Here is a 19,684-nt window from a genome sequence, read left to right as displayed (position 1 = left end):
AGGGCTGACACCCTCAGCCTCTGCCTGGGACCACAGGGACAAGCTACTTGGTGGTGTAGCCCAGGACACGGGGGCTCACACCCAACCCCCCATGCCATCCTCCCAGGGGGCTGCGAGGCTGAGCTGTGAGCAGGACACCAACTCCAAACTTCCAGATCTGGCCCAGGAGCTCAGGGGTAGGATCCCCATGCGGTCGGATCTGACCATCCACTGCCCCCCTCCGCCCACCTCGCCTACCAGCTCAGGCTGCAGGCGATCTCAGGGGGCACTGGGCGGCCCTCCCCCATACCCTCAGCTCCTGAAGCACAAGAGGAGCCACGAGGGCGGAGGCAGTGTGGCCTGAGTGGGGCCCACACAGGCTCGGCCCGTGGCGGGAGGACTTCTCATCCTGCTGTCCCACCGTAACAGGCCAGGTCCACGTGCAGCCTGGTCCCTTCTGCCACACAGCCACTGCTCGTGATCTCCAGGCCACAGGGCCTGGATATCCTCCAACAAGGAAGTGAAGCCTGACTTCCACACAGGAGGGTGTGAGGTGCAGAACAGGGTGCAGTGGGGGAGAGCAGGCGGAGCTGGGCGTGAGCGAGGGCCTCTGCTGGAAAGCCACAGCAGGTGGGGGAAGTCAGAGGCTACTCTGGGGAGAGAAACCCAGCACCACTACCACCACCCAGTAGCCACGGAAGCCACCAGCACCTGACCCTGGCATGTCACACCTACTGGCTTGGAACTGAGTGTCTCCACCTGGTGTCCTTACTGGCCACACCGAAAGGGGACCTTCCAGAATAGTGCCCAACAAGGAGGCTCTGCAGACAGGAGACTAGAAGAATACAAGAGGTTCTTGGCTGATTTGCCGCCCACCAAAGTCCTACAGTCCCAGGCCTGCCCAACGTCCCCTGTCACTGCAGGCGTACGACACCTCCACCTGTGCTGAGCACCACAGAAACTCGGGGCTCTACCCAAAGTCAGATCTGTAACCGCAGCGCATGGGAGCCGGTGTCTTCCATGTTTCTTGGTTATGTTGTCAATAGGAATTCTCAGTACCACATTCACAGAACACAGGAAGCATAAGGTCACAACTTACCCAGGAATTCTACCTGTCAGCAAGAGACACGCATACATGTGACACACTTAAGCAGAGCTGGGCCGCCATCCACAGGCTTGCAGCCCTTCCACCATTACAAGCCCCCCCGCCAGCCCCCCAGCTCCCTCAACACCTTTAAACACGCTCTGTATCCTCAAGCCATGCTCCTCAGGGGAGACAGTCCACCAATGTAAGCGTTAAGCACTACCCCAAGGTTGTCTGGTGCACCCCACTTTCAGGGAGGGGTAACCTTCAACAGCTCTCGTGTTTTGTTTTGTTTTTTTTTTGGACCTGGGCCTTGAACTCAGGGCCTGAGCACTGTCCCTGGCTTCTTCCCGCTCAAGGCTAGCACTCTGCCACTTGAGCCACAGCGCCGCTTCTGGCCATTTTCTGTATATGTGGTGCTGGGGAATCGAACCTAGGGCCTCGTGTATCCGAGGCAGGCACTCTTGCCACTAGGCTATATCCCCAGCCCGGCTTTTTATTTTTTAAAGTAGTTTTTATCGGAGACAAGAGACTCACAGGGACTTTCCTGACCAGGCTGGCTTCAAACTTTGATCCTCAGACCTCAGCCTCCTGAATAGCTAGGATTGCAGGCATGAGCCACCAGCGCCTGGGCTGTGATTGTTGTTTTTAAGCATATTTTGACAGCCAAACCTGATCCGAAACGGAAGAAGGCCTGGTTACAGGACAGCACTCGATGTATACAGAATGTTAGGCTTTCTGCCTAGAGTGGGGGTCTCACCAAGTTCCTTGGAGCCCTGGCTCTCACTGGCCAGCTCCCCCATCTTCACCAGGGCATCGAAGTAGCCTTTGGCAGCGAAGGTCACACCTGAAAGGAGAGAGAGAAGTAATGAGGCCTAGACGAGACCCACAGCCAACACAGCAGTCAGAGCTGCACCACCCCCATCGTGGGCCTGGACGAGCAAGGACTACTCCAGCTTCATTCCTGCTTCTTGTTGATATTCTTATTTCGTTCCTATCACGAGGGCTCCTTTTATTTGTAGGAACACAGTGTACCATGCAGGTCCAGAGCTATTCAAGTCAAACCGTAGAGCGTGGAGCCCTGTCACGTCACGTGTTGTTTGACGAGGGGGAGGGCGAGCTGCTCAAGTGTACTTCAGGAGGCTGAGTGCTGACTCAGGGTTAGGGCTCTGCAAATGTGGAAGGCAGGAACCACTGAGGCACCCAAAGATTTCCCAGTCAAACTCCAACAGGAAGAACCACTGTCCCACGAGGGGGCTCATGGCTCAAAGAACACTGGAAGAATCACCAGTCTTGCAGTGGTCAGAGGGATCCGGCTGCATGTTAGAGGTACCCCGGCGACATGGTGGTGGGAAGCCCAGGGTCTGCCCTCCGGGATCTAAGTGGAGCAGAGTCAGGGCTTCCTCAAGTATCATTTGGGGTGAGAGGCAGGGCTACCCCTGCTTCTGAGGAGGGGCCTTTAAATACTGCCCCACCCTCCTGCTCTTCAGACTGCAGGAAGGACAGACAGCCAGGCTTAGAGAGGACGGCCACAGGTAACAGCCACCAACAACATAATTACAGTATCTAATCTGTTTTCCGGGCTCATAACTGGGCACTTTATCAAGTTTTATTTATGTGATTTTTTATTAAGTGCACACAACTTGTCTTGTAGCCCAAGACTGTCCCCAGGGGGCTGAAGAGCTTCTGCTGCCTGGTTGGGGGTGGAGGGGATACCTCGTAAGTGGAAGAAAACAAAAGAGAAGTTGTGCGTGTGGAGGCTGGTGAGGAAACCGAGGTGATGCTGGTGCCAGGGGCCTGGACCACGATGCTCAGTCCTGAGACAATAAAACAGGAAGAGGAAGTAGCCCTCCCGCACACACAGTCTGACAGTCCAGCGACCACAGGAGGAGCCCCAGGGGGAGGCGGAAAGGCTGAGGAAGCCCAGGCCTAAGCATCAAAGAGCTGGAGGATAGAAACCACAGGCCCAGCCTCCACCAGACCCAGGAACTCCCCCAAACACAAGCCACCTGGGAAAAGCATTCCACTAGCCCAAGGGATAGCCACACAGGGCCCCCGGCCCCCGCCTCGGCAGCTGCGGGATACACCAGTCCTGCTCCCCCTCTCGAGAATGGAGCCAGCCTGAGCCTCTTGATTCAAAGGACCTGGAAATTAATTTTGCCTGGAGAATCTGATCCAGTGTGTTGCACACGAAGAGGGGACATCCTTCATCTATCTCCAGGCTGCATAGCTCCCCTTCTAGCCTCCATTCAGAGGCCTCTCCCAGCTGTCAGCCTCAAAGCAAAGCTAGGTCTTTCTAGGCCAGGCCTCTCAGCAGAAGACGGGACAGATGCCCAGGACACTGTATACTTCCACCCCGAGCCTCAGGGGCTCCTCTTGGGGGCAGTGACCCTCACCACATCCTGAGGTCTGCAGTGCCACAAAGCTCTGGGACCGGGATCTCTGCTTGAGCAGCTACTGACGATGAATTCTGCTAGAACTGAATCCACAAGTGCACAGATGGCCTTTCTGTGCTGCAGAACCCCAGGGTCACAGAGCGCTAGCTAAAGAGTGGGGATAAATACAACCCTCCCAAGGGGAGAAGACCCCCACTGAAGGGCCAGCACCACCCGCCTGGGTCCATGAAAACAAAGGTTCTAGGGAGGACTCAGGTTCAGGAAACCGGGGAGGACTACATCCACGGCAGAAGACCCTCTGTCCCTGTGCTGGATGCAGCAACCAGGCAGGTAGACATGACAGTGCTGGACAATCCCATCTGCAGAGCAGACAGAAATAGGCCCGGGGGCTGGGAACGTGGCCTAGTGGTACAAGTGCTCACCTAGCATGCATGAAGCCCTGGGTTCGATTCCTCAGTACCACATATACAGAAAAGGCCAGAAGTGGCGCTGTGGCTCAAGTGGTAGAGTGCTAGCCTTCAGCAAAAGCAGTTCGGGGACAGTGCCCAGACCCTAAGTTCAAGCCCCACGACTAAGGAAAAAGCCGGATGCTCGGCTCGCTGTTCCCAAGAGACGATGGAGTAGAGGTGGCAGAAAGAAAGAAAAAAATGTGGTGCCTCTAACTCGAGCCCCCAACTAGACAAACCCCCCTCCACAGGTAAGGGCCACGACACAGCAGGCTGAGGAGGAAGTGCTGGAGAGCTACAATGGTCTCCCCACGGAGGCTGGGGTGTGGCAGTGAGTCGGGTATGGTGCACAGCCTGTAATCCCAGCACTCAGGAGGCCGAGAGGACAGCCATGAGTTCTAGGCTAGGTTGGGTTACATAGCGAGACCTTGTCTCCAAAAAGAGCCCCCCAAAGCAAAAGGCCTAGGGGCATGGCTCAAATGGTTGAAGACCTTCCTAATAAGATCTAGGGTCTGGGTTACATTCCCAGTAATCTGGGGGAGATTGCACAAAAACAAAAATTTAGACCCCCCCCCCAAAAAATAAAAAACCACAAAGGTGCTACAGCTAGAGGTGGCTTCCACCTTCCCGAGAGAAACACAGACAAGGGTGCAGGAGACTGAGTCGGGGCTCAGGAACTAGGGGTCCCCAAGTAAGCAGCACGACCTGGCACCACGAGGTGGCAACACCAGAGGCACCGAGGGCCACTGGCCCAGCACTGCCACCCCCAGCCCTAGAATCCCCAGTCTAGACGCTACAGGGGCGCAGGGCGTCCAACGGCAAGAGAAGCGATGGATCCCCCCGACTTTAGGCCTCTGTGGTCTCCGCTCCAGTCTTACAGACTCCAGATGATTCTGGAGGACAGAAATCCACACTCCCGGCCTTATGCCACCTACTCGTCACTCTAGCTGCGGGACAAGACTGGTCTGCATAGCAGGGGCACCTTCAGAGCTCACCGGCACTCATGCTCTCACTTAGCCTGTGGGGTTCTGTTTCTGGAGCAAGGGACCCCCATGTCTGAGTGGAGTCCATCTGTGAGCCCAGGCAGTTCAGGCGAGGGCCGGGGCAGGGTGCTTGGCGGCGGCCAGCCTACTCTACCTGCAAGCGCTTTCTCGTAGTTCTTCCCCATTGCGATGAAGTTGCGGAGGCTGGGGTTGAACTGCTCCATGATGGTCTGGAAGAGAGCAGAGAGAGGGGTGTCACGAGGCTTGTGCTGCCTGCCTCTGCGCGGGAAGTCCAGGCACCCATCACCTCCCAGCTTCCCGAGTTCAAAGCCCCAGCGACTGTCCTGAGACCAGTGTCCATCCCACGTGCCCCCCGGCTGGCAAGCGCAGCCGCAGAACCGCAAGGGGGTCTCGCCGGCGCATGCAGCACGGGCCAGCCAATCAGACGCACGGTGCCGAGGTGCCTGCCATACCCAGCTGGCAAGGCTGAGTCAGCCGTAGGAGGCCGCCCGCTGGCCACACACAAATGCTCTGCAACGCCCCCCGCGCCAAAACCCTAACTCAACACATCAATTACCAACATCAGCTCTGATTAGAGACATCCACGGCCTGATTTGCAAACACCACACTATGAATAATCCACCAGGCTCTGGAGCTGTTTGCCCGATGGACTGCAGTCGCCGTGCCAATATCGGCAATTCTTAGACTCAAGAAATTAGATTTTCACTGGGAAAGCCAAATAAATGTTTTAATTACAAAGCGCAAAAACAGGCACACACAAACAGCAGCCAAGTGAGAATACTACCAGCATAATATGCAGCACCACTGTCAACACCCAATCCCAGCCAAGGAGGACCTGCGTGGAACTTGAAAGAAAACCCTACTCAACCTCGCCCTAAAGTCATCTGTCCTGTGGAGAGCCGAGTCCTTCCAGAGGACGTGGCCCTCACCTACCACCCCCCCCCCCACCCTGGGGCAGGGTGAGGCAACTGTCCCAGCTCTGGTCCCAGGCTGCAGGGCCAGCATGGCGGATGAGAGATGGACACCAAGGCCAGTGCTCACATGGGGTCTGACTTCAGAAAACCCAGACCCACACCGGCTCCCTCCATCTGCTCCGCTCTGTGGCACAGCATCTCACGAGTACTTGAGCTCTGAACTACACCTACCCGAGTTGGGGCCCAGGCTCACTGTCCCCTCACTCACTACCTCATGAGGACCCCAGGCGGAGACCCGCTCAGACAGTAACACTGTCCACAGGGCTGGTGGTCTTGCCTTCCTGTACACAGCACAGACACTGGCATCCACACAGAGCTCAATGCAGGTGGGGACACAGCAGCCCCCAGATGGACAAGGGCTCATCCCTAGAAACAGGTATCTGGGGGAGGCGGGGGTCAGCTACAGAGCAGTGCAAAGGCCCCAGGCCAAGAAACAAGTATGGAGATGTCCCCTAGAACAGGAGGAAGGCTGGGTGTGGCAGTCACACGTGTAATCCCAGCACTCTGGAGGCAAGGCAGGAGGATCAAGGCCAGCCTGAGCTATCTCTGAAAGACAGAAGGGGGGGGCAGGGAGAAGGCTCTGGCCAGGGCTGGATTCTTGTTTTGCACATCAGTTGTGGGTAGGTGTGGTGAGCTCTGAGCAGCCATATTCAAATTGCCCTTGGGACTCAGCAATGGTGGGGAGAACAGGCACAGAAATGAATGGAGGAGTGCTGAGGTGAGAGGGTGAAATCGGGGCTGACTCTGGTGCTGCCAGTGTGGTCCTGTGTGCACGTGGGGGGGGGGGGAGAGGGTGCTCTGTGTGTGTGTGTGTGTGTGACAGACTCCCGTGAGATGTTTCTCATCTAGAACAGAACGGAAGGTGGGTGGGCAAACAGACCCCTTGTTGACAAGATCTGGCAGAGTGTGGCTCCAGGACTCCGGCCCCAGAGTAATGGGAAGCATTGCCATTAACATCCTCAATGACAGGAAAATGCCGGGCGGGAGCCACCCGGGCATCCGCCTGTGTGACAACGGGAGAGGGGAGGGCGCGTGAAGTTTCACTTCCTCGGTGCAGAGCTGAGCTCACACCCGAGGAATGCGAGAGCCGGTGGGCAGGGCGGTGTGGGTGTTGGAGCACCAGCCAGGCCACCTGGGCACAGCCACCCGTCCCCCCCGCGGGCACTGGCCAGACAAAGTGCACCAGTGCTGGGCTGCCTTGCCCGGAGGTGGCATCAGAAGCATGTTGCCACGGAGCTGACACACTGACGAAGCCTCTGCGGCTGTGGAGGCCCGGTGCCTCCCTCCAGCTCTGAGCATCCGCTCTTGGCCCTGGTGCCAACCGTGGGCCTCCCGCTCAAGGCCACAACCCTCCTCCAGTCCCTGCCTCTCCCAGAAACTGTGGGAGGGACAGAACTTTCTGGTAGTGTGGGGAGGGACACCTCTCTGACTTCTTCCTCCAGTCCATCCATCACTCAGGGTTTACACGGAAGACTTCCAGAAGCCACCCCATGAGAATGCCAAGTTAGGCCCAAACCCATCCACCAAGGTCAGGCCTGGCCGCGCTCCACCCCTTCCCCCCACCCTGTGGAGTGAGCGCATGCAGGCTGGCCCGCTCTGGACTGGCCACCCGCCACCTTTCCTCAAGTGAGAGATCGAGCGTGTGGTTCCCTGGGACTCTGCGCTTGGGGAAGGGGTCTGTTGACCAAGGGGAGGGACGTTCTATCTTTCCTTATCAATCCCAAAGGACACAAAACCAAAGCAGAAGCCAGACCTTGAGAAAAAGCAGAGCCTCAACCTTGAGAAGGCAAGCTTGGTCTCTGCGGGGGAGCGGCCCAGTGGGCTGAAGGCAGCGCCCACGCAGAGGGCCACCGGCCAGATGTGCGGTCCACGAGCCTGGAGCGGAACTCAGGTCCCCCTGACAAGGCACAAGAAGGCTCCCCAGAACCTTGCACACATGACGTGTTCTCTGGAAGGACAGAGCCTCACCTGAGGGGAAGGACCATACGTCATTTATACTCCATATCTCATCACTTCCAAATCACTAGGGGGGCTCCTTGGGCAACTTTCCTAATCCAAGAACAATATTTAGCAAGCACGTTCTTTTATTTATTCCCTTGGACATTCAAAATATTCATTACGGAAGACCTTTAGTGCATCTGGTGAGGCTCTGACACAAAAGGGCTGGGGGAAGAGGGGCCCTTGCCCAAGGACACTCAGTCCCCCTTCAACTGGGATGACAAAGGAGGGTGTCCTGTGGCCCTTCTGAAGAACCTAAGCCAAGTGGCATTCCCGTGGCAGGGACCCCTCCCCCCAGCCCCCAGGAATGGCGGAGCCTTTCTGCATGAGTGAAAGGGAGGGGCTGGGCCCACCAGATCTCAAAGGTGGCTGTCACCAGCAGGACACCCGTACGCCCCGGGAGTGCCTTCTGCTGCCTCTCCTGGTCTGCCCAGAGAGTGACTGTCTGCCAGAGCATTGAGGACAAAGTGCGGCAGATCGGTCACAACATCCCCTACTTGAGGGAGAGGGCTGGGCTATTTACACCAAGGTGGTCCTTTGTATAAATACAGAGGGGCTTTACCCTCTGGCTTCTGCACCCAGATCCAGTGGCTGCCAGCACAGGGTTCTGTCCATTCCTCCATCCTGGTTCCAGTCACAGGCCCTCTCAAGCCCTGCCTCACATGACCAGCTATTCCAAGCCAAGGATCTGTCCTTTGGGGTGCCTGGCTGTGTCCCTGTACCTGTGTACCTGTGTGCTCCCAACATACACAGCCATGCTAGGCTGGTCTTCCTCTCCACACACACAACGCTCGGAGGAAGCGAACACGGAGTTTCCCTGGCTGCCTGGTGACCTCTTACATACTGACCTTCACCAAACCCCTCTGTGGGTGCCCCTTTCCAATTCTGCAGACAGACAAAGTCAGTCTCGGGATCTCAGGGAATCTTTCGGCCAGTTCCCGGTGAGGGCAGGTCCTGGCTTCAGCTCTAGGGCGTCCAGATGCCGTCCCATTCCAGCAACAGCAGAAAGAAAGGGGAGAGACAGGGCTGCCTCTGCCTGCTCCCACTCCCCAGGCCAGTGCTCAGAGAAGTCAGCTCCCGGAAGAATCGCCCCACGGCTACTCCACTTGTCTCCAGCCCACACTGACGCTGGCTTCCCAGGTGTCCAGTGCTCCCTGCCTCTCTGCCCCACACGGCCCTCCCACCACTGTGGGGCTCAGAAAAGAAGTGGATGTCAGTTTTGCAGGCTTGAAAAAGCCTCCCCACACCCACAGTGGTGTCACTGCCCAGGTGAGAAGAGACCCCCGTCCAGCATCCAAGTTTACCCAGAGAGACCAGCCCAGGATGGGGAGGGCGAGGTAGGGACAGTGCCAACGTGTGGAGATCCAGGGAGCTGGCATGGGACTCAGGCTACAGGCTCTGCACTGCTCCCCTTGCAGGATGCAAGCAGAGGAAAATGGCCACGTCCTGCATAGCTTGTGACCTCCCCACGAAGACACAGAGTCCTGCCTGTGGTACAAGAAAACGGAGGGCGTTGAGAGTTTATGTACTCCCTACAACCGGAGGTCTCTCTTGAAGGAATCAATGTCAGCCCACTGAGTACAGAAAGACTTCCTGGAGGAGGCAGTCCGTGAATGTGCTTGGCTAGAGGCAGAGGAGGAAGGAATGTGTCGCTGTAATTTCTGGCCTCAGGCTTCCGGGAGGAAACAGCCCCTGGAGTGGGGCTAGAGCAGGAAGAACAGGCTGGCCTGGCTCAGGGAAGGAAGCCCACGGTGGGCAAATAGTTCTCTGCAACACTGTGTGGGACCACCCACCACAAGCGGGGACCCCTGCAGGCACCCCGTCACACGGAAGCACCTCTACAGAGAGCAGAGCACTGGAGAGCACTGGAGAACAGAGGCACCTTTCTGTAGGGCAGGAGCAGGACCAGAAAGGAGAGAATTAAGGTCCTTGCTGGGAATGTGGCCTAGTGGTAAAGTGCTCGCCTTGTATACATGCAGCCCTGGGTTCAATTCCTCAGCACCACATATATAGAAAAAAGCCTGAAGTGGCGCTGTGGCTCAAGTGGTAGAGTGCTAAGCCTTGAGCAAAAAGAAGCCAGGGACAGTCTCAGGCCCTGAATCCACACCCCAGGACTGGCAACAAAAACAAAACAAATGAACAAATGAGGTCCTTGCCAGAAAAGGATGGGTGGTGCAGGCAGCAGAGGAGATGGGACAGAGGGAAGGCAGAGCCCAGCGCCTTCCAGGCCTGCAGTGGAACAGGAACCTGTCTCCATGCTTTGCCTTGGGGCTATAGCAAGACCTCTAGCAGAGGCCACCCTGTGGTAATGCAGTGGCTCTAGTTCTCAGCTCCAGTAGCTGACCCCCAAAGGCTGCCAAGAGTAATAAAGAGACTCCCAGAGTCTTTGGCAGGCTGCCTGGATGTGACAGGGGGGAGCAAGGTGGCCTCCATCAGGAGGGGTCAGAGGGCAGGGCCTCCTTTCCAGCACCCCTGTCTGCTCCCATCAGCCAGAGACAAAGAGGCCCCAGAAGAAAGGCCTCTCATAGCCAGAGCAAAACCTTAGCTGTCAACAACTGCCACAAGGATCACAAGGATATCTAGTCAACTCCTCAGCCATGCTTTCACAGACAGGCAGAACCCAGGCTGCCCCCCCCCCCTCACGCAAAGCCAGAATCCCCAACACCCCCCATCCTATCAGAGGCCTTTGTGCCAGCTTCCCAAGGGCCTCTAGAGCCTGTGTGATGAGAGACCTAGTGATCTGGCAGAGGTCCCCCCAAGGGCAAAAGCCATGCTTGAGTGTTCAGGCAGGCGCCTGGCCCCAGACCACACACAAGGAAGTCCCATGGTTTGGCTGGGGGCTCCCGGGTACGGAAGCCAGGCCTGCACTGTTGGTCCCACCCCCACAGGAAATGGACATCACTGATCAGTCCGGCAGCCAAATGGGCCGGACATGGGACTAAAACAATCTGGCCGTGTCCTTCCTATCTGAGAGATACATCCTGCCCATCCCAGCTCCATGAGAACACAGCCCCCTGCCAAAGCTTACAGCTAACTCCCCAGTGTCCAGCCACCCTGACCTGGGTGGAAGTGTTCACTCAAACCAAGTTGGTAGTTGAGGAAACCAGAACACACTGCCTCTGAGGCACAAACACAAGGAGGCGTGAGCAAAGAGGCAGGACCTCAGGAAGACCCACCTGCCCACACTCTGATCTCAGAATGTAGCCTCCAGGACTATGAGAAGACAAATGTCTCCTTTAATGATGCTAGGTCAAAAAAGGCCATATGAGCCTATTGTGATCACAGGTAAGTCTGGTGACAGTCTCTGGTAACACCCAAGGGCACTAGTGCGGTCGCCCAAGGCTGCTGAAAGAGCAACTCTCTACAAGCAAGCTAGCAGACAGCCCTGGAATGCTGAGGAACGGTGGCTCCTCCCACTGACCTGGGGCCAGGCAGGTAGGACGTGCTGGCCACTTCACCCCTCAGAGGTGTCCCTGTAGATCCCCAGAAACACCCCCCAGGAAGGTGGTCAAGGACACAGAACTCCCAGCTGTGCCTGCTGTAAGCAGGGGGCGGGCGTCCAAGATAATCCCTAGACACCACGCCCACACCTTCCACAACCACCACTCTACGTCCTCCCACAGAGCCAGTGAGAGTGGCGACCACATCCAGGCCCAGGCACCTGACCCCTCAACCCTCCCAAAGTGAGCTGGGACACCTGCCGCTGGCCTGACCATGGCCCAGGGCGCCAAGTCTCCCACCTCAGTCCTAATGTCAGGCCTTCTGTCCCTGCATGGACACCTGTGTGACCCCCACACTCCCTGTCTAGGGCTGTCACCAGCAGCATCTGGGACATGGACAGATCACTCACCACAGGCCCATTCCCTGACTGTCTCCTGGTGTGACTGGGTATTTGGACCCACACACCACTAAAGGACTAGCTTCAGGAAGAGGAGACCTGCCTACATTCTGTGTGGGTCAAGAAAGCACCAGTAGGGGCTGGGAGGGTGGCCTAGGGGTAGAGTGCTCGCCTCGTATACGTGAGGCCCTGGGTTCGATTCCCCAGCACCACATACATAGAAAAGGCCAGAAGTGGCGCTGTGGCTCAAGTGGCAGAGTGCTAGCCTTGAGCAAAAAGAAGCCAGGGACAGTGCTCAGGCCCTGAGTCCAAGGCCCAGGAATGGCAAAAAAAAAAAAAAAAAAAAAAAAAGAGGCACCACTAACCAAAGTAGCAGAGCGCACATCAGGGGCCTGGAAGGCAATCCTGAGCTTGGGAAGGGTCTGTCTTCAAATACAAAGACATGGGGGGCGGAGGTTGATCTTTTTATTTTCTTTTTTTGGTCGTGCTAGGGACGGAACTCGCTGTGGATGTGCTAAGCACTCTACCACTGAGCTACACCCCGAACTTCTAGATAATCCTAAAGGAACTATTTCAGTCAGCAGAAAAACGTGAAGCCAGAAGAACAGCTCTCCCTTCATTCTGGGGTCTGTGACTCCCCTAGGCCCTGGCATCTTTGCAAAGAGGATGATGTACAGAATTCTTGTGTCCACTCCCCACGAAGGAGGGGTGGGGATGAGGTTCTTAGGCTGAGAACACGGTGAGGCTGGCTTCACCAGGCCCTTGAACCCTCGTCCAGTCAGCCATGCCCGTGGTCCAGGAGGCAAGACTGGGCAACCAAGGTCACAGGGCCAGGACAGAGGAACAAACGACCAGGCAGAGTTTCTTCTGGCAGTCCCTATGGAAAGTCAGGAGCGGATTAGACTTTCCAAGGCATAGCCAGCAAGCCAAACTGCAACAGGCAGAGCTGGATAGGAAGGAGGATCTGAGAAGAGGGGGGCCAGCTCAGGAAGCTGGCCCAGGCACCAGGCCCCGATCGTCCCTCAGCAGGTAGAAAGGGGTTCCGCGGCGGCAGCAGTCTGGAGCAGAGGCCCTCACAGCGAAGAGCGCGAGCCTTCCCCAGGCCCTGAAGTGACCCGAGAGCATCAGCTCACAGCCTGCATGTCACTCATGACACTCCAGCTACTCTCGCCTCCCTGGCTCGAGCCCAACTGCCACAGTCCTCAGGACAAAGTGCTTCCAGAAACACTGGTCAGCCCCGTTCCGGAGCCAAGAGCCAGCACTCCAGGGACCTGTGGATAGCTGGACTGCTGCTCTTGAAGCTGAGGGGTCAAAGGTAAACCAAGACCTCTAGCCACGCTGAAGTGGAATTTATTCATCCTCGGGCTGGGAATAAGGCCTAGTGGCAAGAGTGCTTGCCTCATATACACGAAGCCCTGAGTTTAATTCCTCAGCACCACATACATAGAAAAGGCCAGAAGTGGCACTGTGGCTCAAGTGGCAGAGTGTTAGCCTTGAGCAAAAAAGAAGCCAGGGACAGTGCTCAGGCCCTGAGTTCAAGGCCCCAGGACTAGCAAAAAAAAAAAAAAATTCATCCCCAAAGCATTGGCAGGCCCTCACCCAAGCCTGGTCACCTGTCCAGGCGCCAGGGGACACACCAGTGAGGGAGTCACCCAATCATGAAGTCCTAGAGAAGGTCCTGAATTTCCAAGCCTGGGTCCCAGGTAGAAGAGGAAGCGTTTCTGTGCTGAGCAGCCAGGAGCAGTTTGGCTATAACGTCCCCGAGGGCCTGCGGGCTGGAGCCACCCGTGCAAGGTTCAGGGGTATTGCTGTGCCTTTCTGCCTTCCCCATCTCTTCCCCCCTGAGCTGAGGCCCCTCAGCCATCTTGCAGCTACACAGGCACAACATCAGGGGCCAAGAATGACTCAGAGCAGGCAGGGGGAACAGGAGGCTAGAGGAAGGTGCCAGCTTGGTCCACATCTGTCTGTAATTACTCCAGGCCCAGGCAGCAGACAGGACGGTAGTGCTGCACTGTGGGCAGGAGGCTGACAGACACCCAGCACCCGGAGGGCTGGGTTCAGGGAGCACTAGCTTCTCCACACAAGGTTTCAAGGCAAACTACTAGGCCAGGAGCTGGGAAAGCACCTCGAGACAGGCCCGTTCTACGCACTGGAGACCGAGAAAGAGGATGGGCTTCGGCTCCAGCAGCAGCAGCCCCAGGCACCCTCACGCCCGTCCAGGCATCCATAGCCAACAGTGAGAGTTATGGACAATGTTGGTGCAGGGCAGGTGGCAGAGGGGCCAGGAGAGGCCAGGCAGGACATAAGCCCTGCCCACCTTCTGCTCCACAGTGACCCTTGACTATGACCAAATAGGGCCCAAATCCACTTATGAGGGAGAAGGGAAGACCAGGACCTTGCCTCCCTCCTAGCCTGTCTCCCTATGCTCAGGACAGAGGGCACCACCCTCCTGTTTAGCAGCCATGCCACGCCAGCAAGGCCCTCCTTGTATAGCCGGTGGCCAAGGGACAATGCACAGCCCTTAGGCCCTGGACCTTGCAAGTTTCTGTCCAAAGCCACAACAGCAACAAGAACAGAGTTCCAACAGCATCCACCCACCTTCTCTCCCCTCTAACAGTGGCCCTGGAGAGCCTGAAGCAACACTGGCCTTCTCTAGGACCTCAAGTTCAGTCACTCAGTCCCACAGGCCAAGCTGAGCTCCTCCACAAAGACACATGGTCAAGGCACAGCAAGCACTCTATACCAGCCCGGCTGCAAGGCTGAAGGTGAATTACCCACTCCCCACACCCCAGATGCCCAAGTGTCACAGGTACCAAGAAGCGGCAGCATGCAAAAAAACACGCCAGACACTGGACACCTTACAGGAGAGTCAATGACCTACAGGGCCTGGCCTGGGCATGAGAACTGCAAAACCTGGTTTTCTTCTCCTCAGAGGTCAGCATGGCAGGAAATCTGCCTTGTTCTGCCCTAGTGGTTCCCCGCAGGGGACAAGATCTGAAAAGCTGGAACGGTGCTGCGAGACAAGGGCAGGTAGCCCAGCACAGACAGCACTTGAGGGAAGGAAGCACCAAGGGGACCACCGGATAAGCGAACCCGGCTATCCTAACAAACGAAAGGACCACACAGAGACACACATGCACGTATGCACACACGAGTACACACACAGAACAGAGCACAGTACTGCCGAGACACGCCTGGTACCGCCACCCTCCAGGCAGACAGCTGAACCTACCCCAGTCTGTCCCCACCTCACTATCCTTACCAGGCCAGCAGCAGTAGTCGGAGGTCCCACAACACCTTCCAGAGAAGGGGGTGGAACGCCGCCGTGAATGGCCTCTGCATCCCAGAATCCCACGCGCACTGCCCCTCACCAATCATGCGATACAGCAAACCCGAAAGGCTCTAAAGCCGACTAGAAGGTGCCACCTTCACAAGAACAGCTGCAGCAGGGTCAGGCTGACTTACAAGCACAGCTGCAGGGCCATGAGATGACCCCTGGTAGCCAGGGCAACTGCAGTGACCACAGTCCCTGGGGCCACATCCATCAACAACCATATAGGGACTTGCTTCCCCTTCGCCTGCTCTTCCACCTCGCCGTCTTCAGGGAGGCCTGCAATGCTATTCCAAGAAGAGCTGGAGCCGCCCACCACCCTCAGCCCTTATGAGGTCATCAGGGAGTCAGGGCTTCTTCGGGGATGTACAACTATGCAAAAAACGACAGCCTGACCTCTCCTGGCCCCATCAGGAGCCTCAGCAAACTGATCGTCTTAAAATTAAAAGGCTCCTTCTCAGCTGGGTGCCCGCGGCTCAGGAGGCTGAGATCTGAGGATCACAGTCCAAGGCCAACCTCAGGCAAGAAGGCCTGTGACTTTTTGTTTTTTGGTCCTGGTGGGGCTTAACCTCAGGCCCTAGGCACTGTCCTGGAGCCTCTTTGTGCTCACAGCTAGAACCCTGCCAGTTGAGCCATAGCACCACTTCTGGTTTTTAAGTGGTTAATTGGAGGCAAAGAGTCTCACAAGGACTTTTCTGTGGGGGCTGGCTTCGAACTGCAATCCTTAGATATCAGCATCTGAAGCAGCTATGATGACAGGTGTGAGCGCCAAGGGTGCCCAGCAATCTGAGAGACCCTTATCTCAAACCAGTGGGGAAAAAAACGCAAAGTGGAGGTGTGTCTCAAGTGGTAGCAGGCTAGCCTTGAGCAAGAAAGCTCAGGGACAGTGCCCTGGCTCAGAGTTCAAGCCCCAGGACCAGCACCACCACCACACAAAAAAAAAAAAGACTCCTTCTAAGCCAGGTACCCACGGCCCATACATTTAGAAGGCTGAGACCTGAAAAATCAAAGCCAGCCCAGGCAGACAAAACTGAGGGGCTCTTTACCAGAAGTGGAAGCGTGGCTTAAGTGGTAGGACACCATGTGTGAGTTTTTTTAAAAGCCAAGCAAGAAGCCATACGTTCAAGCCCTACTGCATGCATGCACGCACATACATGCACACACACAAAGCCCCCTTCTGAATGTTTCGGGGCCCCTAAAGAGGGCCTTTAGATTTCCGGTTGCCCTCATTCCCCCTAACCCAATACCAGGGACTGAGCCCAGGAGTGTACCATTTGAGTCATTCCCTTCAGCCATTTTGAGATAGAATCTCACTCACTTTGTCTAGGCTGACTTGGAACTGGAGACCTCCCACCCTCACCTCCTGAGTGGCGGGGATTACAAGCTCGCACCATCAAGCCCTGCTTGGCTGCTTCATTCTCAGAAGCACACTCAACCATCTGGGCAGTAACCCCCTCCCCCCCGCACACACTCTCTACTCTTGGAGCCAGGCAGCCTGGGTGGACCTCGGTAGAGGCCCTCCTATGCATGGAGGAAGGGCCCTTCCTCACCTCACGGTCCACGCCCCTGCAGGGCCTGGGGGTCCAAGGACAAGTTCCCAGTTGACATCACATAGCTGTCCAGTTTACCTCCTCTTCATCTTTCATGAAATTCCCCGAAGACATAGCTCCCAAGAGAACTTAGCCACCAGGAAAGAGGTCAGAGTCTGCGTTACAGATTCTTCCAGGAGGAAAATCAAAACTGTACATTTTATTCTTGAATTTTTAATCAGCAGGGCCAAGGACAAACTTCCCTCTTTGCCAAGGCAAACACCACTCAGAACTGCAGTTGAGGTGATGCAAGGGCCAAAGCAAACAGCCGAGCCGCATCATGGGGTGACACTGAGCAGGGCCACATTGCCTGCCTTTCCCAGAGGCACTGCCAACTGGGCAGAGAAGCTCCCCTAGCAGGGAGCCTGGGGGAGCTGAGTCCCAGGAGGAGGCAGTGTGGTAGTGGCAGACTGGCTCAACCAGCCCTGATCTGCACACTAGTGGCTGTCTCCTGACTGACTCCATGTGGGCTGGGTTTCTACCTGGCCAACGTACCGAAGCTGCCCAACCTGTACTGGCACTGCCGAGACACCGCAGACTCCCCAGTGACAAAACACAAAAAGGGAACAGAGCCCAGGATCTGAAAACTAAGCAGACAGGACCCCAGAGGGTGGCAAGAGCCACCTACACATAAAAAAAAAAAAACCCAAACCTGTGCAGCAGTGGAACTGTCACTAGGGCAGGAGTGGCCTCAGGGTGGAAACAGCCCTTCCAACACCTACAACCCCTAGGTGTCCAACCAGAAAAATCCTATCGCGAGATCACTGCCACACCTTCCCATGGGAAATGCAACAACTACCGGTGTGTCGAACACAAAACATGTTAGAACCCCTTGGGTTCAGCGGGCCCCAAACCTGCTGGGCTGCTGTCAAAGGAGCTAAGAGTCCTCAGTGCACCCCAGTCCTGATGGTGATATTTTTCTGTCACTGCAACAGATCTCTTCAGACAGATGAATTACAGCTGCATGTGGGTAAAGCCCAAAGCCGCGACGCAGGCTGGCCGCTCGGCGGTGTTTTATTCAAAAAAGAGCATGGGAGTCCCCAGAGCAAGGCTACTCTGCACACCCCTGGTGTGCCGGCCACCAGGGCTCCTGGTTCAAAGGTTTCAGTGCAGGAGAGAGACAAGACTGTGACCGGCACTTTTCCCTCACAGGCAATAAAGACAAACCGTAACAGACAGAACTTATGACTAATAATTTAATAAACCTCCCTCCCTTGACAGCATGTGCTCCCACAGAGCCACAAGACCAGAAACGTACAGACTCTGCACCACACTCAACATTAAAAAATCCCTGAAGGCTGTTCGGAATCCTGTTTACCAGCGGCTCTAACATGGCTTCAGGGCTGCCTCAGCCCCCACCCCCACACTTCAAGATTCCTCCAGACCCACGTAGCTGTAACTTTAAAGCCTTTATTAAAAGCCGCATTAAAGTATAATCTGCCCCCTGGACTCTGGCTGAAACCGAAGGGGCCATCTCAGAAGCCTCCATCTGGCTGCTGGCAGCCAGGGAGAGCAAGCCAGGTTGGTTTTCACAGGCCACTGGCTAAGAAAGCACAGCCGTGGCTGGTTAACACCATTAGAAACTGTTGCTCTGAGAGCGGTCATAATTCCATTCAGCAGCCATGAACCAGCAACTGCATGTAAACAGCAGCTACGCTCACCGCCAGCCTTTCACTTCACCTTCATACACAGTTTGGAAATAAAGCGTATCTTTGTAAAAGACTGGCATGGACCGGCCTGGGCAGAGACTTATCTCCCGAAAAAAAAAAATGCCCCTGGGAACTGCAGTGGGCCTGGTGCCATCGGGGAGCCCGGGGCTGCGTCGTTGGGGGTGGAAGGCCTGAACAGAGAATGGACGTGGTGGAGACACAGAAAACCAAGGACCACGGTGTCTCCGTGCACAAGAGGCGCGCGCGCATGCACGCGCGCACACACACACACAGACTGCAGGGGTGCGGAGAGGAAGCTTCCAGGGGCTCTGCGGTTCTTCCCATGGGAAGCTGTCACTTCACAGATGAAGATGCGAACGCGACTCTCCACACATGTCAGGCGCGGAGGCAGGCGCGTCAGCCTCCTACACAATTAGTCTTCTCCCTCCGCGGTTACATAAGCTGATGGATTATCAGTCCGACCTGCCCGCGCTCGACCTCCCACCTCGGGCCACGTCCACTACTAGCGTGGATGGAGCCGGAGTTGCGGAGAGGGAAAGCCTGTTGAGGAGAAAGTGCCCCGAGGCCGGCGTGACCGCGCCCGGAAGAGCCCCGCGGTGCCAGCGCGCCCGGCCGGCGCGGGGCGGCGGGGCGGCGGGCGCCCCCGTGCCGCCCCCGGCAGTGCGCTCGGCCTCACTCCGCTCCGCAGCGGCTCGGACAGGATCGGAGAGTTGCGCGGGCCCCGCGACCTCGGTGCGGGCGGGCGCGCGGGGCCGAGCGGCGCCGTCGGGATGGGGGCGCCCGCCTCGGCTGGTGGGCGGCGCGCCCCGCGGGAGCGGAAGCGCCTCGGCGGGCGCGGCCACCTGTGACCGGCCCGCGCTGGGCGCCGCACGCCCGCGAGCCCCCGGCGGGAAGACCCCGGAGGGCCCCCGGCAGCCGGCCGGACGCGAGCGCACCGCGCACCGGGGCTCACCTTGTAGACGTTCTCCGTGAGCCGGTGCATCTCCTCGGAGCGTGACAGCGACATGGTCCTGGGTCCCGGCTAACACCACAGACCGGAGCGGGGGCGCGGGCGGCGGCCGAGGCTGCGAGGCAACAGGACGGACAAGCGCGCGCAGGACCACGGAGCGCGACTCCCGGCGGCCGCAGCCTTTATAGGCGCCTCGGGGCCACGCCCCCTGGTGGACCACGCCCCTCGCCCCGCCCCCGCCCGGCCCGGATCGCCGCCCCCGGCCGTCCGCCCCCGCCCAGCTCCGCCGCTACTAGGCAACCGCCAGGCCCGTTCCCGCACCGCCCCTCTCATTGGTGGGTTCCGGAGGCGGGGGCGAGGGGCGGGACCGGGGGCGGGGCGCAGCGGCTAGCTCCGGGCGGCGATTGGCCGGCGGCGGGGTCGATC

General features: G+C 57.3%; 1 protein-coding gene across 7 annotated transcripts in view; it reads right to left on the bottom strand.

Annotated features, from left to right (window-relative positions):
* Baiap2 (BAR/IMD domain containing adaptor protein 2) overlaps positions 1-19,412 on the bottom strand; it is a 69,663-nt gene extending 50,251 nt beyond the window's left edge. For 6 of the 7 annotated variants that reach the window (XM_048366954.1, XM_048366958.1, XM_048366956.1 and 3 more), the window contains exons 1-3: positions 19,262-19,396; positions 5,043-5,118; positions 1,824-1,910 (exon numbers count right to left, since the gene is read on the bottom strand). In XM_048366954.1, coding sequence (XP_048222911.1) covers positions 1,824-1,910; positions 5,043-5,118; positions 19,262-19,315 — 217 coding nt within the window. In that variant the 5' untranslated portion in view covers positions 19,316-19,396. Of the gene's footprint in view, positions 1-1,823; positions 1,911-5,042; positions 5,119-19,261 lie in introns of all 7 variants that reach the window. The other variant, XM_048366953.1, reaches the window with a different exon arrangement.
* Between the last annotated feature and the right edge of the window lie 272 nt (positions 19,413-19,684).

Source organism: Perognathus longimembris, chromosome 17 (assembly GCF_023159225.1).
Source record: "Perognathus longimembris pacificus isolate PPM17 chromosome 17, ASM2315922v1, whole genome shotgun sequence".
In the NCBI taxonomy this organism is placed as follows: domain Eukaryota; kingdom Metazoa; phylum Chordata; class Mammalia; order Rodentia; family Heteromyidae; genus Perognathus; species Perognathus longimembris.
Note: the sequence above shows the minus strand (reverse complement) of the source record. Positions and strands in the feature narration are given on the sequence as shown.